Source organism: Taeniopygia guttata, chromosome 5 (assembly GCF_048771995.1).
Source record: "Taeniopygia guttata chromosome 5, bTaeGut7.mat, whole genome shotgun sequence".
NCBI classification, from domain to species: domain Eukaryota; kingdom Metazoa; phylum Chordata; class Aves; order Passeriformes; family Estrildidae; genus Taeniopygia; species Taeniopygia guttata.
Window position 1 is genome coordinate 5,647,095 of NC_133030.1, and position 21,076 is coordinate 5,668,170.

General features: G+C 41.4%; 1 protein-coding gene and 1 long non-coding RNA gene across 7 annotated transcripts in view; one reads left to right on the forward strand and one right to left on the reverse strand.

Annotated features, from left to right (window-relative positions):
* The window catches only part of USP47 (ubiquitin specific peptidase 47), a 52,066-nt gene extending 40,491 nt beyond the window's left edge, over positions 1 to 11,575 (reverse strand). For 3 of the 5 annotated variants that reach the window (XM_030273452.4, XM_072929487.1, XM_030273451.4), the window contains exon 1: positions 11,319 to 11,575. In XM_030273452.4, the coding sequence (XP_030129312.3) occupies positions 11,319 to 11,567 (249 nt within the window). In that variant the 5' untranslated portion in view covers positions 11,568 to 11,575. The remainder of the gene's footprint in view (positions 1 to 11,318) is intronic. The other 2 variants (XM_030273456.4, XM_030273455.4) reach the window with 1 other exon arrangement.
* Positions 11,576 to 11,577: 2 nt separating this feature from the next.
* The window catches only part of LOC140684227 (uncharacterized), a 28,032-nt gene continuing 18,533 nt past the window's right edge, over positions 11,578 to 21,076 (forward strand). Inside the window, exon 1 of one of the 2 annotated variants that reach the window (XR_012056177.1) lies at positions 11,578 to 12,468. This is a non-coding gene — a long non-coding RNA (uncharacterized lncRNA). The remainder of the gene's footprint in view (positions 12,469 to 21,076) is intronic. The other variant, XR_012056176.1, reaches the window with a different exon arrangement.

The following is a 21,076-nucleotide window of genomic DNA, read 5'->3' on the forward strand; positions in this document are numbered from 1 at the left end:
CTGCCCTCATGAACCCCCACCCCAAGTGCTGGGGACATTTCTGGTGCCCACAGCATAAGGAGGACATTGAACTGTTGGAGCAAGTCCAGAAAAGGGACATGACATTGATAAGGAGACTCAGGTACCTCCCCTATGAAGACAGGCTGGGAGAGCTGGGGCTGTTCAGCCTGGAGAAGAGAAAGCTGCATGAAGACCTCATAGAAGCAGTATCTGAAGGGCATACAAGGAAGCCAGAGAGCAACTGGTCATCAGGAACTGTAGTGGTGAGACAAGGAGTAATGCGTTCACACTGAAAGGGAAAATTTAGACTAGATATATGGAAGAAATTGTTTACATGAGGGTGTCAAGGCACTGGTACAACTTTACCCAGGGAAGTTGTGGAATGGCCCATCCCTGGAAGTGTTCACAGCCAGGCTGGATGGGGCCCTGAGCAACTAGCTCTAGTGGAAGGTGAACCTGCCCATGGCACGAGAGTGGAACTTGACAAGAGCAAAGGTCCCTCCCAAAACACACCACTCTATGGCCCCTTACACTGTTCCATTTCTAGAAAGGTAATGATGATAAACCTGCATGTACAAGATTATGACTATAAGACCAGATTTTAAAAAGACTCTTTACAATAGGAACATGCAATCAACACACAGGTCTGACCTCGGTGGACATTCTAGAGGGCCATGCTACACAAGAATTCACATCCCATGTACCTTTCTAAAACACAATTCATCTTTCTTCATGAAAGACTTGCACCTGCAAGTTGCAGAGCATAAAGCACGTTGCTGCATTGAAGCAATTCAAGCTGTATTTCTGTATATACAAAGGCAGCATTGTTATTAATGCCATCTGCAAGACAGACATTTGCTTTGACCATATAGGTTCTGTATTTGTTGAAAATAAAGGAACAATAAAAATAGAGTGTTACTAGATCTCTCACAACAATATTCAAATGTAGAACTGCAGTGTTTTTAACACTGCATTTAGATGTGGCTTGCTATTTTTCAGCCTTGAATCACTGACTTAATTAAAATTAAAATTCTATAGCAGCATTTCATTATTTTAACTCCAGCTTCATTTTTATAAAATTAGTTTCGGAGATTGAAAGCAAAACCTAAAGCTGAGGTCAAACGTCATACAGATTCTACCCAATATTTCTAAATTCCAGGTCATGAGTTGAATCAATAGATGTGTGAAGTTTTACTGCCAAGTAAATTTAACGGCCCATTGAGACTTGAAAGGATCACCACTAGAGAAGACTCTACATGTCCACACCCCATAAATAATTCTCACAAATCACGGCAGTACAAAGAAAAGACAAAGAAATCAGTAGCAAGCAGTAGACATCAAGCTCAAATTCATAGAATTACTTGGATGATTAAGCCTAAAACAGCAATTCCCAAATCTAATATAGCTCCAGCAACTTCGGACTACCATATGAAGTGCAGATTAAGTGACTACTGCCAGTCACATCCCTGTTGGGTGAACTCTGGGGTGCACATTCCAGGTCTGTGTAAATAGCTGGATGCACATCTCCAGCAATTACAAGGATAAGTGAAATCTGGGACCTTCAATGACACACGAGTAGTCTGCATCAGTACCTTTTACTTCAGTTGAAACAAGCTTCTGTTCAGCTGAACCACTGTTAGTGTCTGAATGTTTCTTTCTCTCTCAGCAATGATCAAATACTATCAAATCAGCTCCTTGAGAACCCACAACCATAATTTAGGAATTTTTCCACCTATTTCAAAAGGTTCAATCTGGATAAATGTTGACAGCGCTGCTTCCTGCAAAAAGTGAGAAGATCAAAGATCTTTCCAATAGATAACAAATAAGGGGAGAACAGTGAGCACTGTCAGTGAGCACCAGTGAGTGAGCACTGGGGTACCATTTCCACCATTCCCCTCTTTCTACCCTGTGCTTTTGAACCACAGACTCCAGAGAGTCCTCACAACCCACAAGCGCCTTTACCCCCAGCAGAGCTACTCATGCTCCATGTTTTTTCCCAAGCCCAAGGAAGCTCTTTGTAGAGGCCAGCTTCCCTGGTACAGCCAGGTAGGAAGGGTCCTTCCCCTGGGAGGTGAACACAGGGTGATAAAGGTCCTGGTAATGAAGGAAGCATTGAGCAGGTGGTCTTGGGACTCACATCTGGCTTTATTTTAGAGGAAAGAAGCACCTTCTTCTTGAAATACAAGTTACTAAACTAATCCTGTCAGAGCACTGAGGTGTTACTCAACACAGATGCTTTGCGGCAGCCCAGACTGAGTTAATGAGAGAACAGCGCACTTAGAATCCTGTTACAAATGCCTGAACCAAAACACTTAAAAAGACATATTAAAAAGACACTTGTGGCAAACTGAACACACTTTTTAAAACACAGATCCCACGAGGTCCTAAACAGAGTAATTTTGAGCTGTTAACTTGATTCCAACATTGTGTGTTGGAACGCTTCCTGGAGAAAAAAAAAAATCCGAACAACTATTGTTGGTTGGGGTTCTATGTATAAATCACTAATAGGATGGGATTGCTGACGAACATGTCTTGGGTTGTTTATTTTTCAGCATCTGTCTCATAACATGCTTATGACAATGGGAAGATGCCAGCAGCTCATGTCCCCAGGAGCAGACAAAGAACTCAATGTTATTACTCACTTTAAAAGTTTTTTGACCAATCACACAAAGCAAAAGTGTATTGACAGTAGTTCTATTTAATTACTGTAGATACACAGTATACAAACAATGTTTGCTTATTTTGAACACAAGACTTGTTTGTAAATTTTAAAATACAATGTATAGACTTTTATTATTGAGCTTAGAATTTTTAATATCTTGTTAGATATACTTTTTTGTAGCTCAGGGAGTTATTCTAGCCAGTTGTTAATACACAGACCATTGTTCTATTTGTTCTTACTTTCTACATCTTATATATTTTTTCTGCTGATAAATCTTACTGTTTAGCTCCAATAGTAGTTCTGCTGTCTCTGAGGCCTGCCTTTTGCAGCTTTCCCAAAACCCTCTGATTTTAAGGATTCCCACAAACAACCTTTAGACACAATCATTTAATCTTGAATCTGACTGATTTTAAAGTATCAGGTTTGTGAGTACCTCAATAACATACTTTATCCACACCTTTGAGTTCTTCATTGTACTGTGGAGACTTCAGGCAGAATCCAACAACATTTTGAAGATAGTGAAACTAAACAGAGGTCTTCTGTCTCTTTAAGTAAGGAAAAAAAATGCTTCACAACAAGCCTAAAACACATCAAAATTCAAGAATATTTATCCTGACTCTGACCATTTTCCTCATTATTGGACAAGAGGAGTAACTCCCCCTTCTATTGGGAAAGGCCTAGAAGAGCTAACAGTGTCACTGCTGTGGCAACGCCATTGCTCCTGCCTGCACGCCACACTTGCTGTGCTTGCCAGCTTTTGTTTTTTAAGGAAGACCAAGGACCATGCTGCTTAGGAAGGTGGGGAGAAGTTACAGGCAAAGGAAGCTGTATAGAATGAAGCTGTTTCAGATCTGAGTGTAAAGGTGATATTGTAATATAACAATATTACAATTTTTCCCAGAGAGAAGGTGGGCCAGATCCCAGAAGGCAGGTGGCCCACACTGACACCCATGCTAAGCCAACCCTACAAATGCTCTCCCTATGGGGCATGACCCAATTCAGGGAGAAAATAAAAAATCAGTTCTGTAACAGAGCCTCTGTCATCTTGCTCCCTTTGGAAAATGGGATGTATATTTTACTCTCTTCTCCGCCTTGTGTAGATTATTATTGGCACTTTCTCAGAAATGCTTCCTTAGTAACAAAATTTTAGTTAAAAAAATCGGAAGTGCAACCTCACTGAATCAGCTGCATGCCAGCTGTCAACTGTCACTCTTGGAAAATGCACAGGGACAAATTATTTTTGTAATACATATACACTTCAAAGTCTACTATTTCCAACTTTCCAAACATATCCAAAAATAACCCCATGGCTCAGAAATAAAGAGTGTGTTATGAGACTAACGTTTCCCTTTGAGAGTTTGCTCCTACTGCTGTGTATTACCGGGTCATTTGTAAAAAACACTAACAAAAGAATACGAACGACAAAAAAAGTTGGGATGGGGCCAGAAATAAGTATAAGCCTGGAAGTTGTTCCAAAGACTATAGAAAAAGATATACTGTAAGGGGACACATGCCTGAGGAGAGCTGAACTACAAACCAAAATATCCACTTTTCAGTTTTACAGAAGGTGTTTTTCATATTTAAAGTGAGATTTCAAATATGTCTTACTAAGAACATCTGAAGAACCAGTCTTCTTACACCTGTCTCCTTATGGTCTTTTAAATACAGTAAATTAAAATGATTCAAGATTAACTACTTCCCTTAGAAAAAGTCAAACAAAGTGGCTGTCAATAACAAAAGTGTGCAAGTATTTCCTGGTCATACCTGCAGATCACACAAGAACAAAGTTTTCTTCAGGCATAACAAAGAACAGTTTAAATATCTACAGCTATCTCTTAACCACCGGACATGGTATTTCACTCTCTTACTTTTAAAGGTTTTAATTTCAGCTGATCCTATTTTCTTTCCTCTGACCCAAAGCTGTTGAACTTGCAAAGGGTTTTGTAACCACACTAAAATAATTGTGAGAATTAAATGTCAATGAAGTTCTCTACATTCACAATCTATCTGCCAGACTCTCTACATTTATTACAGTATAACCTCAGATCTGAAACAGCCTCAGTTCTATACAGCTTCCTTTGCTTGTAACTTCTCTCCACCTTCCTAAGAAGCATGCTCCTTGGTCTTCCTTAAAAAACAAAACCCATAAAAGCTAAAAATGGGGATATGAGAACACCGCTAGACACTTACTACACTTTTATATATTACTCTATACTTGCAAGATTTGTCCCCTACTGAGAGTCACAGAAGCAGCGGATGAACTTGCCCTTAATTTCTTCAAGTATGATTTCTATGGAAACATTTTCCTGTGCTGCTCTTATTCTAAGGAAATTTATGCTGTATTGAATTACAAATGGAACATTAGCATAAAAACAAATTAAGAGTCTGAGCAAAACCAGTACTCAGAAGAGTTTTCTCTTCATGGAGAATTTTGAAATGAAGGTTTACTTCCCTACAAAATCACCAACAGACATGTATGCTAAAAAATTTAAATCCTGTACAGTTCAGACATTTCAAAACAGTTCAAAACATGACTACAGGCATAGTCTGTAATTCTTTAACAGCTCTCTACTTTTAAGCTGTCCAGCTGCTGTTGGGGAAGGAAAGACAGAAACTGAACAGCAAGGTGTGTTAGCAGGCATTCTGTGTGCACCTCTCTGGGAATTCTGCACAGAACAAAGGGTCCAGCTCAGAATGGAAGCACCTGGGCATAAACTCTGCCTGCTGCTACTGCCACCAAGGGCTCCAGGGAGAACACAGAACTCTGGAGCAATGTCCTCACAGAAAGAACAGGAATGACAGTGCATATGTGAGAAAGGACCTCAATAATTTTTCAATATATAACCTGATAAAAGCATTTTATTTACAAAACAAGAGGTACCAAGTAAGAGTTTCTGTATCTGCTTTTTCTTTTCCTTCACCGTTAGTGATCTCAACCCAATACCTACACAAATCAGTGAGCATGGCTGCCTTCCATTCCTTTAGCTCCTGTAGTACACTGCCAAACTTCTTCAGAAAATGCTATTTACGTGTTCAGACATTATTTACTGGGGAAACTTTCACACTGTATCTAACATATTTCTCACGAAGCTCCAAAACCAGAGCATTCACCACTCCTCAGGAATTCAAGCACACTTACTTGTGTTACTGAGGCAGCTTTCATCACATGCACTTATTGAGAAGCTACACCTGAACTGCAGCACAACACCCAGCTCTAAGCTATTCACAGAAATGCCAATCTAAAAATAATCTGTTGCCATTTTTCAGAAGCACCTAAAGCACCCTTGTGATCACAATCTCAACAATTATATTGAATCAAATGATCTGTACCAATTTCACCCCTCAGTATTTTTAGAACATGCACGACATCCTTTTTAGAAATTATTTCATCTGCCAATGCTGTGCAAGAGTATTTGCTCAGTGCAAGCTGATTACATGCCAAGCATTGCAAAAACCGAAGAAAATAAAAATCCCAGCATTTCACAGTGCCTAAAACTGTGGTCAAGTTCATTGTTATTTTATCAGAGCTCCACAAAAAAATTCTGTGACTTACTAGAATTCACAATTATCAGTTCTTTACTAACTAGTGGCATTGTTTTATGAATACTTCATTCAAGAAAAGAAAAATAACAAAATGCTAAATGGCAGCCCACCCAAAGGTACACCACATTAAATCTTAAAGGGCAAAGTGTAAAATAGCAGCTTTAAATGTTCACAAAGTAATCAAAAACTTTTTCAAACTGAATAAAAAGTCTGAATATGTACATGTAACTTGATCACTGTTTTCTACAGACGTAACTTTCACTTTTATTTTCTTAAATAAAACCCAACATATTTTCAAACACAACAAAAAGAGTGAAGCTGTGAACATTTACGAACATTTGTACGTAATATAGTGCATTCAGAACAAAACCCTGCCCCTACTCCCATTTAATTCTGACAAGAATGAAACATGTAATTGAAAGGTAGCCCAAATTCAAGGTACTGGTTTATTTCATTAAATCACCACAAGTTTTAATGTTATATTGATATCACTACATTCTATCAGAAAATGTGGCAGCACAATAATAATTTTAATCAGAATGTGTGTGTTTGTGCAACTAACATTTTAAAGCTATAATACAAAGCTGCATTGATTATATCCACAGGTTTTAAAAAGATCAGAAAATGGCACAAAAAAATTTAAAGTTTATACTTTTACTACTGATGCTTTTGATTCTGAAATTTTAATCACCAGTGACACACAAAACAGTAATGACATAAAATGGCATTTATTGTTTGTGATGATGTTCAAAATGATTCAAAATGCAGGAAAAAGAAGTAGTATGTAGTTATTTAGCTGTCAGATTATTCTCCTGAGTAATAACTTTCACTAGCAGCATTTACAGTCTGAGGCTCCAGTACCAAGTGCTGCCCATCAGGCAGCTGGTACCTCTTAGGCAAAAACATTTCATCAGATGATCAAGAGGTGCTGATACTTCATTATCCTGATCATCTTTCTATGCTGCAGATTAAATACCACAATAATAGCAAGGGAAAGTAAACACTAACTGGGAAGCCCAACAGCTGGAAAAAAAAGCAGAGAAAGGTCTTGAATTCTACGCTAAGCTTTATTCACCAAACTCAGTAACTACATGAACATCATTCAGAAAATGTCTGTTCGCAAGGAACAAATTATTTGGTGGACTTCCATGTGGATTTTCTGTTAGTTTCCTAAATTTGATTTCCAAAACACCTTCTCAGTCTATGAATTACTCAGTTTCTCTAGTTGTCACAAACATTCCTTTATGTTCCCTAATGGAGCCCATGAGAAGGAAAGCAGGAAAAACTGATAAATTATGCAAGCTGTAACCACTTCTAGAATCTTTTGATATATGGGAATGAAAAAACAAGGATGTCATCAGCATTGAAAAGAACAGCATCCCTTTACTAAAGAGAATTGCAAAATACCTTAATCAGATTCCTGCTCTTCTAATGAGGAAGTCAGAATGATATCCATCAAGAGACACATTTGATTTGTTCAGTGCAGAAGATTAAAATGGATTCGTTAGTGTAGGGATGAAAAGACATTAGTGAGCTGCGAGAGAACTCACAACACCTTACTCAATTTAATGGCAGCAAGCATATTCTTATTATTATTCTGACAGGTGTACTTTAGATAGTTCATGATGGAACATGTTGAAAAAGCATCTGCACAGCATTTATTTAACCAGTAGCACAAACATTTCAAAAACCTCATAGCAGAACACACTTCTCATACTTTGACTCACTAAAGTTCTCATACATCTTGATTTTCAAGATAAATCTTTATAAAGTTCACTTTTATTACCAGTAAACACACATAGGCATCTTTTTCACCGTGTTGATAATAATATTTTATTATTTTATATTTGAGGTAGATTTTCCCACAATAAGTTTCAAGTCAACTTTTCCTATAAGAAACACTGAGAGCCATAGAAATCCTTTCCCTTCTGATAGCATCATTTTCTTATTTCCATATTTATCTTACTCATACTATTCACCCTCCTTCCCATGGTTACTGGGTAAAAATCCACACCTATTAATACAGCAAGATTTGAGCATATTCTATAAAAATTGCTACCAAGGTACAGCAATGAACAGTATTTTACTCAGTGCCTTCTGTTTATTGGATATAAAAGGAAAATGAAATAAATATTTGAAATAAATATATGAAGAAAGCAAAGTAACTGAGGATTCGGAAAAGGAAGGAAGGCAAGGGAACTGAGACCAGTTTACACTGAACCCCAGATGCAGTGAACAGGGATTCTCACTGCCCCCACCATAAGGAATTACTGGTCACACTATTACAGGAACAGCTGGGAAAGCATTAGCCTACAGTAGGGATGCACGAATAAACTTACCAAGTACCTGCATAGCCCAGGCACAAACCTTTATCCAAAATGAAATTCCAAGACTGGTTTATTAGAAACTGCTTTAATACATCTCTTCCAAAGGAAAAAGAACTTTGTCCCAAAGTTATGAGCAAGAGAAAATAACAACGCCCTGGCTACTTGGACTTCAGCGACGCAGCTGAAGCTATTCAATGCCCAAAAGAAAACTTTTCATAAGAGACTAATGAAAGATAAACCTTTGTATCCACTACTCCTTTCAAGACCTAATGAAAAAAATCATAGCAATTCTACTTTATAAACAGTAACCTGAGCTCCTGTTAATATACAAAAATATAGATAAAACCACTAATTGAAGACTCATAATCAACTTAATACCCGTCCTTCCACTCCACCACACACAGGCTGGTAGTGTTAGGGACACCTCCTACCACTTATCTACGAAGGCATCACTAACTTGCAGACAAGAACCAAAATTCTTTTCCCATCCACTGCTTTGGATGATTAGTCATTCCCTAAACCAGCCTAAAGCAAACATCATTACATTTCTTCTCGTTCTTTCACACCGGAATGCCAAGGAAAATCTGGTTGCATGCTCATCCAAAGCAGACGCTGGTTCAGAGCCCAGCTGAAATCTCTGAAGCAGCACCAAGACAGAGCTGTACAAGTGATACCACCCAGGCCACCAGGAAGGGACAAAACCACCAATTGTGGGCCTTTATCCATCCCTGGAGGTCACAGCTGAAACTCCAAATGATCTGCTTTGCCTCCAACTGCTCCTAGGGGAACAATAGGAATTATTATTAGGAGCAGGCTGTTGAGAACTCAAAGAGACTTGGAGAGTTCTGTTTCCCCATAACTCAGTGTTCTCTGCAATTGGACTATTAATGAATCTCAGAGGGACTTAATGGCACCGCTGCAGTGTAGCATTTGTTAAAACTCCCTGTCACTAAAAAAAGTGAAAATACTGAAAAACACTGGAAAAGTTGAAGACAAATTTCTGTTACAAAATATATATAGATATAACCAGATGGGTTTAAAACAAATAGTTCATCTGTTTTCTTTCTCAATTTGATTTCATTAATATTCTGTTTGGTTTCATTTACCTTAAAAATGTATAGAGACACAACAAAGAACTTGACAAAACATGCTGAGAAAAAACAACTTTTCCTGCTAGCATTATCAATGTACAAAGTTTATAGACTGTTTGTTTAAGATACCCATATCTATAATCACATATATTCATCTTTCTTTCCCCATACTTCCCCCCCTACAGATAAAAGTGCATTCAAAAGCCTCCTCCAATGAGTCAGTTAAAAATACACATCTGAATCATAAGTATATTCTGAATACAACTCTAAAGCCAAGGGGGATACTATTAATACATATAACTAAAGACACAGCCTTGGCTAGCTGCTTTTATTAATATCTTGTCTATGCCACTTAACTATAGCTACTGCCACAATGTTTCTCCTGCCACTATCCATTAAGTGTTTATTTGATTTTAAAATGAAATCTTTAAGTGTATCAGCTACTCTGACTTCTGACCCTGGTTTTATATTTTTTGAAGATTTTTGTTAAAAGCTAGTATTTAAGTATATTAGCTACTACAATCCATATCTTTTTTAAAGTTTTCTGGAGATTTCACTTTCCTGTAAAAAGACAAAATGTATACCTTTAAACCTTAGTATTTTAAGAAAGGAAACGAGGTAAAGTTACCTTTTTCCTATGTGTATCCTGTGTTTACATGCACAACTGCTTGCAAAAAAATTGTTTCCAGTATTCAGTGCTGTTACTTGCTTCCCAAATCTACTCAAGAATACCATTTAAGGATCAGCACCTCATTTTGCTAAGTTCCACGAAAACGAAGCCCTTGCCTGACAAAGCTTCCTGGAAGAACACACGACGGACCAAGTAAACGTAACACTGACATTTAACAAAAAGGAACGGGAAGGGTTTGAGTAATTTATGAGAACTGCAAAACTGTCAGAAAAATTGGCAAAATGTGTACCTGCTCAGCAAACAAAGTTTCTGCTGATACTACTTTACCAGTAGCTGTTTCCAAACATTTCATGCCATCACCCGAACTCCTTCCTCTGCACAGTATCGCTCCAACTTGACACGTGTCATTCGCCTATCGCTGCCGGACAGAGGCTTCGCCTTCCTCTTTCACTCGGCCTCTTTATCTCTAGCCTATGGCCAAAGCCAAGCCTTTCCCCGTCTCCCTACAGCAGGGGAGAGATGAGGGGCCCAGAATAAAGGAAACGAGCCGCTGCTCGACTCGTTCCCTCCGGCACACACCGCGGGCACTGCCGCCCGTTCTGCCCCGCTCCAGGAGCGCGGAGCCGCCGCGCACCCGGCCCCGGCCCATGGGCAGAGACCCGCCTGGCAGCCGGGGCCGGCTCCGGGGCACAGACCCGCTCGGCGGCCGGGGCCGGGCCCCGCTCTGCCTTCAGCCGCTGCCTCCGGCCCCGCGGTTCCGCCGCCGAGCAGGCCGGGCTCCCCGCATGCCTCCACACGGACAGGTGCAGCCCTCGGGCCCTGCGCAGCCCGGCCTCAGCTCCAGCCCCAGCCGCCTCCTCCTCCTCCTCCTCCTCCCCGGCCAGGCCCTTTACCCGCGCACCGCCATCACCCCGGGCCCGCACAAAGACGGACCCGCGCCCGCCGGGCCGCGCAGGGAGGGAGCGGAGCCGAGCCAGGCCGGGCCGGGCTGGGCCTCCCCCACTCCCTCCTCGGTCGGCGGCAGTGCCCGGCCCTCCCGGCCGCCGCCTCCATCTCCGCCTAACCTCTTTGGGGACGAGCTGGTTCTCCTCGCTGGGCACCATGGCCGGTGGCGCGGCGCGGAGCCCGCAGCAGGCTGAACCGAGCGCCGTCGTCAGCAGCAGCGGGAGGCGGGGGGACGCCCGCGGCTCATCCTCCCCCTTCTCCTCCTCCTCCTCCTCTTCTTCTTCCTCTTCCACCTCCTCCTCTTCCTCCTCTTCCACCTCCTCCGCTCCCGCGGGCAGCGCCGCGGCCCCGCCCCGCCGCCAATCCATGGCAAAATGGCCGCCGGCACGGTTCTCGCGAGAGCCGCCCCGCCCCGGGCGGGCCGCGCTCTGCCGCGCTCATGGCCCCCGGCCCGGCCCGGCCTGGCCTGGCCCGGCCCTGCTCTGCTGCCGCCGTCCGGCCCGGCCGGGCCGCGCGGAGTGCCCCGAACCGAGGGGCGGCGTCGGGCCCGCGCCGCGGAACCTCCGTGGGCGGCCAGGCCAGAGCTGCCCCGTCACGTTGTCCTGCCCTGGGGAACGGCATATCGCGGCCGGGCCTGCGGGGGAGCAGGGAGTCAAAAAATGGAATGGGCGCCGTCTGCGGACGCGTTTAGGGAAAGGCTGCCCGTGCCGCCGTGGTGTTCGCTTTTGGGGTGGGCTGGCTGATCTCGGAGGTGTTTTCTAAGCGAGTTGAGACGGCGCAAATGGAGCATTTTGAGGCGAGCGGGGAGGGAGCACTGCCGCAGGTACGGCTGCGGGCTGGTTAGCGCACGGCCCTGAGCGGGGCTCGGAGCCGGCAGCGTTCAGCGAGCGGGGGCTCGGAGCTGGGCCAGCCGGGAGCGTTCAGGGAGTGGGGGCTCGGAGCTGGGCCAGCCGGGAGCGTTCAGCGAGCGGGGGCTCGGAGCTGGGCCAGCCCCGAGTATTGAATGAGCGGGGCTCGGAGCCGCTCTCGGAGCTCGTTAGTGCCCGGCCAGGAGCGCGCTCGGAGCTCCGTGCGCTCGCAGCGCTCCCCCAGCGGCCCTTCCCGGAGCCCCGGACTACGCGAGGCTGTTCCAGTGTGACTCACTCGCTCCTTTGGTGTTGGTGCAAGGCTGGAGTGGACGCGTAAGCACAGCCTGGTCCCGCTGGCTTGTGAGCCCTTACTGGTGCCCAGAAGTTGTTCCTTGAAGTTATGCGATGAAGTTAATCCAAGGTTAATAGCTCCTTTTCAAGGCTGTTTCTGTGGCATTGCTTAATTGTTGATTTTTGTTCACAACAAGCTGAACTATGTCTGGGTTTTTGTGTGCCACCTGAAGCGCACTAAAAACCGAATCACTAGAATTACTAAAATGCACACTTAGTTGATGTCTACTTCACTGCGAAATAGTTTGTAAGTGAAAAGCATTCTACTTGGCTAATGAACGATGCTGTATGGTAGCTGTACATTTCTACACAACTGTTTTTCTTACTGTTTTAGTGTCCTCTTGTGGAAAAATGCAGTACTGAGGATAGTTTTTGGGTTTGGGGTAATTTTTGAAACCCATCGTACTGGAAGCTACTGACGATTTGATAAAGCTGAATGATTTAATCTTCGTTTTCATGTTCAAATTATGTAACCTCTTAGGTTCCTCTCTGCTTTCTAAGAAATAAGTGGCAGCTTTTAGAATCAGGATATGTTGCTGGTGTTTCTATTTGTATAGTATATTAATGTTTTAAAGAAAAGGCTTAAAAATGGTAATTCCTGTAAATAATATCAGTGGTTTTGTTTCCATCTTTCAGGTATGCTGTGGAAATGCTATGTTTCTGGCTTTGTTGTGGTTTGTTTGTTTTTGTTTTTTCTTAAATTTTTGCTCCTTGAATTAAGCACAGAAATCCTCTCGTTGGAAAACTTAAAGCAGTTTTTAAGTGTATTTCTAAGTTGTTTTGCATTATATAACTTAATGGGTTCAAGTTGTTTATCTTACAAAGGTCAGAGGGTTCTTTGGCACAGGAACTCTTGCCCTGTGGGTTTGAAATATGTTGCACCTGAAAGCGCCTCATCTTAGACCTTTGAGCTCTATTATGATAAAATCAAGTACAGAGACAGGAGCCTGGGAGTCCATTGCTGTTAATGTTACTTCATGTTAGCTTGGGGTTTTGTAGAGCTACCCCTCTACAAGAGGAAGAAAAATACCTAGAATAGTGAGGATTTCAACAGTAAAGGCAGTATGAACCTAATGAACTCGTATCATTCTGAAAACAGCTGTTTTACTCATGCTTATTGGCTGTGTTGTGCATTAAAAGCTTTGGGATTTAGTTGGGGTTTTATTTTAGGGGGACTTGTGTAAGCATCTAGGTATGAGAAAAGGTATAACTGCAGAAGAAGTGAAAAATGATGTCCAGATCTGTAGCTACTTGAAGGAGCACAGCTGCTTGGTGATCTCCCCCCACTTTGGGGATGCACCCCACAAAACCTCTCAGACTTGGAGGATTCTTCCTCTGGGTTGTAAGGAATCCAGAATCAGGGACAAGAAGCTTTCAGAGATGTTACTTTGGAAAGTTCTTTTGACTCTCTAAAATGTTATGTTCTTACTGGTTATTTTTTGCTGCTATTTGTCCATAACAAGGGGAAAAGCTGCACAACTCGATGACTTTATTTGAAATACATTGCTCTATTAGAATAAAGAGGTAACTAACACAAATATGTGCCTGCTAGATAAAAATCAGGAGTTGTTTTTTTAAGAAATACTTTGTTAGGTCCTCCTGTCAGCCTTTAAAACTGTGCAAACATCCAGTGTAGCATGTGTGCATAAAACATCTTTAATGGAGTAATAATCTCTAGTTAATAATTAAATCTCCAGGAGCTTTTGTAATTTGTGGCTGCTACAGTATTAAATCTCTTTATGTGAGACTTCTTAGAGAGGAATATTGAGTATTTGAAGGGAATCCTGGCCTTACATAAATGCTAATTTAATATAGCTCAGATTTAACTTGTTATTAATGTGAAGGAGAAAAACTGATGTCTCAGACTACAACTGATGCTGGATGTGCAGGTAAATTTGTTGGGATGTTGATTGTCAGACTTGCTCAGAGACACATTAATGAGAGTCACAAGTGCTGCAGTGTGTCAGTTTTCAGTCAGTACAATGCTTGTCACATTAATGTATGCAGTGGATTAATGGAAATATAGTTGTGCACTGTCACTGTGCTAAAGTAAATAGCAAACCTCTATTTTGAAGGATGCTGAACTTGTAAATTAGTCTGTAGGAATGGGATACCTCTTTAAAGACGGTGCTCTTATCATTCCTCCTTCTCTATAAGGAGTCACTGAATCTTGTCCCAAGATTTGACAAATAATTAATAAAGTTTTGAAGGAAGTTGTAAGAATGAAATGGAGTGCTGCCATCAAGCTCTTTCACATGTGCAGTTAGATGCTGTAAACTGATGTCTTTCCCAAAGTAATGTTAGCCTACCTCTTTGAAATGGAAAGCCTATGGAAAGAGGATTGTGTAGTTTTATGCCATGGATTTGGGATGTCTTCTCTGAAACACCTGGTTTTGATTTTTCTAATAGGCTGGGAGATCCATGTCCTGTTTCAGAAGTAGAGGCAACTTGCTTGGGTTTTTTTGTATTGTCCTGTTAAAAACACCCCCCCAAAAAAAAAAACCAAAAAACAACCTCCTTCCCACCAACCAACTAAAAGAACCCAAAAAATCCCCAAACCCTCAAAAAACCCTAAACCTGAAGTTTGCAGTCCTTGGCAAGTTGCTGACACATTACCCAAATGTTCCAGCCACTGTTGGCAGTGCTGATGCAGTGTTCGCTCAGAGCTCCTCTGCACTGTCAGCACTCTCAGAAAATACAGCTCAAGGCCCCTTCCCTTTCAATATTTGGCAATTCCACATTTGATAGAGGAGAAGATGTGTGAAAGTTCAGGATACCGCAGTCCAGCAGGTCATTGCACTGCTGGTTACTTTGCTGCTTGAGCCTCAAGTAACTTTTCCCCAATTGCACAGCAAAATCTGGAGTATTTATCTGAAAATCTGCTTGCACCATCCAGTCCTTTCAGTAAGGAAAGTTTAAAAAAAAATCAGTAAATTCAGCCATTATATGGATGGAAGAGAGAGCTAATAGGAAGAACAAATAGAATTAGTAGAAGTAAAAAGAAAATTATAGAATTCTACCTCTTTAAATGCCCTTTTTACTAGATAATAATCTCTTTGATTTTAGCTCCTTAAGTATGAAACAGATCAATAAAAGGCTAAAGAGAAAATTAAGGTCTTTGAAAAAAGAACACTGATTATTTTTAATTCTTCTATATCTGTTAAGAGGCTTTTATATTTTAATATTTTAGACTGTTTATTGAATGTGTTAAGCACTTGAATCAAGACACTAATTTAAAGATAAATATAAAATTATTTTATATAATATGTATTTTAAAACCCCCATATAGACTTTTGTGTCTGAAGATTAATATTTTGAAGCAGAATTTTAAAAAGTAAAGAATTAATTTAAAAGAGTTGAGAATGGTGTGGAAAATTAAAACATTAAATTGGAGCTATACTATGGAAAATGTATTATTTTGCTTTAGATGGACCAATGTTGCAGATCTTGTGGTTGTAATACGTAGATAAGCAGCGCTCTGAAGTTAAATGTCACGAGATTAAGGAAAAAATTGTTTATGTTCAGTGCTAAACATTGTGTTCTGCAGTTCTTAAGCAGTGTTTTCTGCCATAATCTTTATGAACAGACAAGTGCTCTTCTCTCCTCTGACATGGTGTTTCATGCCAAGATCTTTTTGATCAAAACCAGTAGGGGATTATTTTAATTAATTATAAATTAACAGCCTAGATTCATTAACATTTTTGTTAAGGGTCATCTTATTACTCTAGTTTCAAGATACTGAGTGTGCAGATACTAGCTTAGGAAGTTAGTTGTCTTTTCCATGATAGCATTAATCTTACGTATGAATTCCCACAAGGGTTTGGAACTCAAATTACAGTTGTAAAGAGAAGTAGAAATACTTCAGAGAGTTTTGCAAGACCATGTATTCCTTTATTAGCACTGAATTCTTTTACCACCTTGGCTTAAAATTTCAGCATTGTGTGCTTGTGACTACAGGGTGGTTTCTGGCATTAGGAGCCTAAACAAAACACCGTTCCAAGGTGTTTGACCTCTTGATGCACTTGTCAAAGCCTTCCTGGTGTCACTGGGGTAAAACGTGTCTGGTAGGAGGCCAACTTCCACTTTGTGTGCTGAGAGTTTGGAAAGAGATGTGGGCTGCTGTTAGGTAGAGTTTGTGACTTCCAAGTGGATCTCACATGGAGTTTGCTGGCACTGCTGGATCTAAAACATGTGCAGCAGCTTGGAAATCTGTTTTTGAAATGTGCAGCCTGATTGGAGTGCATGCATCCTTTCTGGAATGTGGGCTCCCAAGTTATCCAACCCTCCAAGGCTGGGATCTGGCAGCGGGGTGAGGAGTCTCTGTGCACAACACGGGAAAGGCTTGCCTGTGGGAAAGCAAGAAGGAAGGAGAGCTGCCTTGAATTCATACCATGACAGTAATTAAGTCATCGACATGGTTCAGTTACTTTAGAGGTTCAAAAAGAGCTCGCTGTGACGTAGCCAATGTATTTAAAAGCACTGAATTAACACTTCCTGCATGTGAGGAGTTGCTGTTGCATAGTCAGCCAGGGAGCACAAAGGCAGCAGTAAACAAGAGGCTGTCATGTGCAAAAGTAACAGAGCAGCCTGGATTCAGTGCTCTCAGTATGGACAGTCAAGGTATTTATAGCTGCCCTTGGCTCCTGGGGAATTTAATAGTTCAGGTTTGCACTAGGGGTTCCCAGTGACCCTTCAGATTACATCTGGTGACGTTTAATATTCTGAGTGAGTGCTAATTATGCTGCTTGTAGCTCTTTGGGCAAGCAGGAAGTGGTTTCCCATCCTCAGCATGCCCTAGCACATAGAGAACATTCCATCCTCCCAGAGCCGCCTTCCTAGGTGGCCTTCCCCTGGATGAAATATGTTTTCTTCACATTTTCTTTGTAAGGTATCATGATAATGAGTGTAAAGAGGTAGCTCGCAACTGCCTGGGCTCCGCCCCATCCCCTCGCTGAGAAGAGGGAAGAAAAGGCATCTTTTGAAAGTCTCAAATCCCATGGCATGGAGTACCAGGACAGCGGCTGCAGGAGGATCTTGGTGTGATTTGCCTTTGGCCTTGGCAGTGCCCAGCAGTGCAGACCTGCCACCCTCTTTACTGGGCAGGGCTGGAAAGCAGAAAGGGACTGTCACCATCTCCCCATTTCTGCTTGATTGGTGTGTCCTCTCAGCACTTGACACCGCTCTCTGCTTTGCTCTGTGCTCTCAGATAACTTTTCTTCCACTGATGATGGGAGGAACTTTGTATTTCAAGGAGTACTGGGCTGGACCTGGCTATTTCATAGCTGCTTTAGGACCTCTGAGGGGAGGGAGGTGCTGTTCAGCATTCCTCATGCCAGGGCTTGGAGCAGGCTGTGCTGAGACCTTTCTAAAGCAGCTTTTAGGCATAGCTGGTGCTTGTTTTCGTGGTTCTCCACACTCAACCTTGTCCTTGTTTTGTAATGTGCTGTGTCCTGAACATCTGCAGCCTTCTGGGGCTTTAAGGGCCACTCTGCTGTGGGGGTTGCTGACCTCTTTCTTGCATTAATTAATGTAGCTTTACCTTTGGCAGCAGCAAAGGGAGCTGCCGGAGGTCTTACATGGCATTTAAAATGTCAGCTGCCAGCACTGGAGTTCTGGCAGGGGGAATGTTGTCACAGGACAAACGCAGGGAATGTCAGTGTGGACACAGCATGAGTCAGTCGGGGCAGGGACTTGTGTACAGAGTATCCTGATGTTGGTGAAATGCCCTTTGAAATCTGGCAGCAAGTTGGCACTTGTGTTGCTTTGGTCATATATACGGAAATGCTGCTGGCTCCTGTTGTGGTTTGTATTCAGCCTGGGGCGTGCACTGATAAAGTAATCCCGTGGTACTGTAAGTCTCTCTTCTGTGTGAAAGAGTAGGACAAAGCATGGGTGGTAAGAGTGTTGAGAGAATGTAGTTTCTGAAAGCAATAATTTTTGTCACATGTATCTGAATTTTCATTCTTTTTAATGGGCTTTTTCTTTCAAGTGTTTGTAATTTATCTGTTGATTGTACTGAATTAACATGGGATAAATAATAAAAAATGTTTTAACTAATGTTCTTGCTTGTCATCCTTGCCTTTGTGACTAGATGTGTCTGGAGAACAGTTTCTTCAACATTTGGATTAGAAGGCTTTGCTGTAGAATTTGAAATGTGTATTTGCTGTTAGTGTGGGAAATAGATTTCTTTCAATATTGTTACTTCTTTGCAATAAATTGTGCTGGCTATTTTAAGTTAGATGCATACCCATTTACCTCTCACCTGTGATGTAAACCAGGCTTCTCAATTGGGCCTGTTGGATATAAGCACATCTTCCAGAGGTCTCCACATCAGCAGGAACAAGTTCCAGATAATCTGGACTGAATCCAAATCCTTTCCTGAGACTTACGTCTTCAGCATAGAGTTCTTTTCTCTGCAATTGTTAAAGGAAGAGAGCTCCTTGGGGTTTTGGGGGTGGATGGTTACTAATGTAGTGTGCATCCATGGAATGCAGGGGTGCATGAATCAGCAGGGTCTCAATGCCAGACTCAGAGATATAATCATAGGCTGGCTACTCTAGTATTTACCACAGGGCTTTACATATGGAATTAATCTATGCCATTCCTTGTGCTGGAAATGTGTGCCTTTGCATAGGTGCTGGCTTGGTATTCTTTATGGGAACAAAAGATTTATGTTAAGCAGCCCAGACCAATTTTAAATTCTTACAGGCACATAGAGATGTGCTTTTGATACCACCAGCAATGCAAAATGCTTACAGGAAACCAAATTCCAGACTTGCTGATGGGAATGCTCTTTACTAGGATTAGAGTCATCTGTAAATTTTTTTATGTTCTAGGTTTGTTTCTACCTCCAAGAAAACCTGCATACACAATAAAGCTCAGATCCTGCTCTGCATCCCAGATCTGGCTGTATGGCAGATTTGTCCTTTTTAAGTCTGGGAGAGTTTCTCAAATGGGGAAGATGCAAGCCTCAGACCATCAGAGGCTTATTGTCCCTACTGCATAAGAAGTTATAAACAAAGATAATCAAAGCAGTTTTATTTGTCTTTTATGGTTTTTAATCTCTTCTGACCTCTGAATTCTAAGAAAAATAAAAGCATGATGATAACATACTTTTCTAACTGCAAATGTTCTGCTAATACCTTGATCATTCTTCACTCTGTTCTTCCTTATTTTATGGCTACTCCCTCAACCTCTTCTTTCAGGGTCAGGCTGAAACTGTAGTTTGTCTTTTGTTAATCTGCTTTTTGTAGCCTCATGCTATTTATTTTCATGTGTTTGAATTTACCCAGGATGGCACTAATGTAGCACACATTTCAGGCATGAAGAGGTTAATGAAGCTTTAACTGACCATCTCATGATAACATCCATGTTCTTGGCAGCCTTGGCATGGTAGTTCTTGCCACATACAAGGACTTTTATCCTTTTTGACTGCCACATTTCTATATAGCCAAAGTAGATTTAAAAGGATCTTTAGGGGAGTCCTTTTGTGTGGTCCTTGGCTGTAGCAGCACTTTGTAGTGCCTCTTGAAAACTGAAAGGGCAGCTTTTCAAGAACAGGTAATGAAAACAAGAATTCCTATGTTGAAATGAATAATAATATTCATACAAAAAATGTTTTGAATATGCTTTTGTGATTTAATTTTTGGAAATAAGTTTATGATGCAAGAAATTATTCTCAAACCTCACTGCTAGTCTGATTCTGGCCCTTTGTCTGCTTAAACCATGGCACTACCTCAGGATGAAATATTTAGCTGTTTTTTCTCTTGTTAATTGAGGAAGGGGGAAAACTGAAAGCACTAAGAATTAAAGCGGACGTGCAATTTTTTGAAATCTTTAATCAAACTGGTTACGGAGATTTCAAAGTAGTGACTAGTGCTGCTGTATTTAAAATCCATCATATGACTGAGAATGGATTGCTTAATGCCTTTTTTCTGGGCACTGTTGTGTTGTAAAACAGTAGTTAGGTAAGGTGTTGTTTCAACCAGAGTTAGTTTGGTACTAAATGCAGTGTGAAGAAATCTGGTTAAAACTGTGGCACATTCACAGGCAGAACTAAAGAGAGAGATATGAAATACAAACCCAAGGCACTTTCTTTTGCAGTATTCACCTCATCAGTCTTAAAGCCTCGAGGCTTGAGTGTGAGAAGTTTGATTTTGAATACAAGGTTATGTTTGGTCCTGTTGTTCCCTTGCTGATTTGCTTCAATACATTGCAGCAGTCTGTAATTTATTGTTTAGGTACACGAGCTGTTCAGTGTATCTGAGTGTTGCTGCATCTCTGAATCTTGGAAAAAGCTAAGGTTTATGATTGGGAATATCCACCTACATTTCATTAGCAATTTTGCATTTTCTTCTATTTCTAAAAGGGATGTCACTTTACCTATTTGCATTATTTATTACTACTTAGCAAACATCTAAGTCCATACTGTCACAGCTGAAGTAGTTGATCTTAGGGTTTTGTGTCAAGTATACAAATCCTGAGATAATTAGTGATGAGTGCTGCTATTTTGAACCCAGAAAAGAAAATTTCTGGTTTTCAAAACTGAGAGTTTTGAACTCACGCAGTCTCTTCTGCTGTAAACTGAATATATCTGTACATTAGAAGAAGTTAGATATTAGAAGCCTTTTGTGAAATGTTAATTGCAGTTTGATGTTTTTTCTTCTTTGAATTTATAA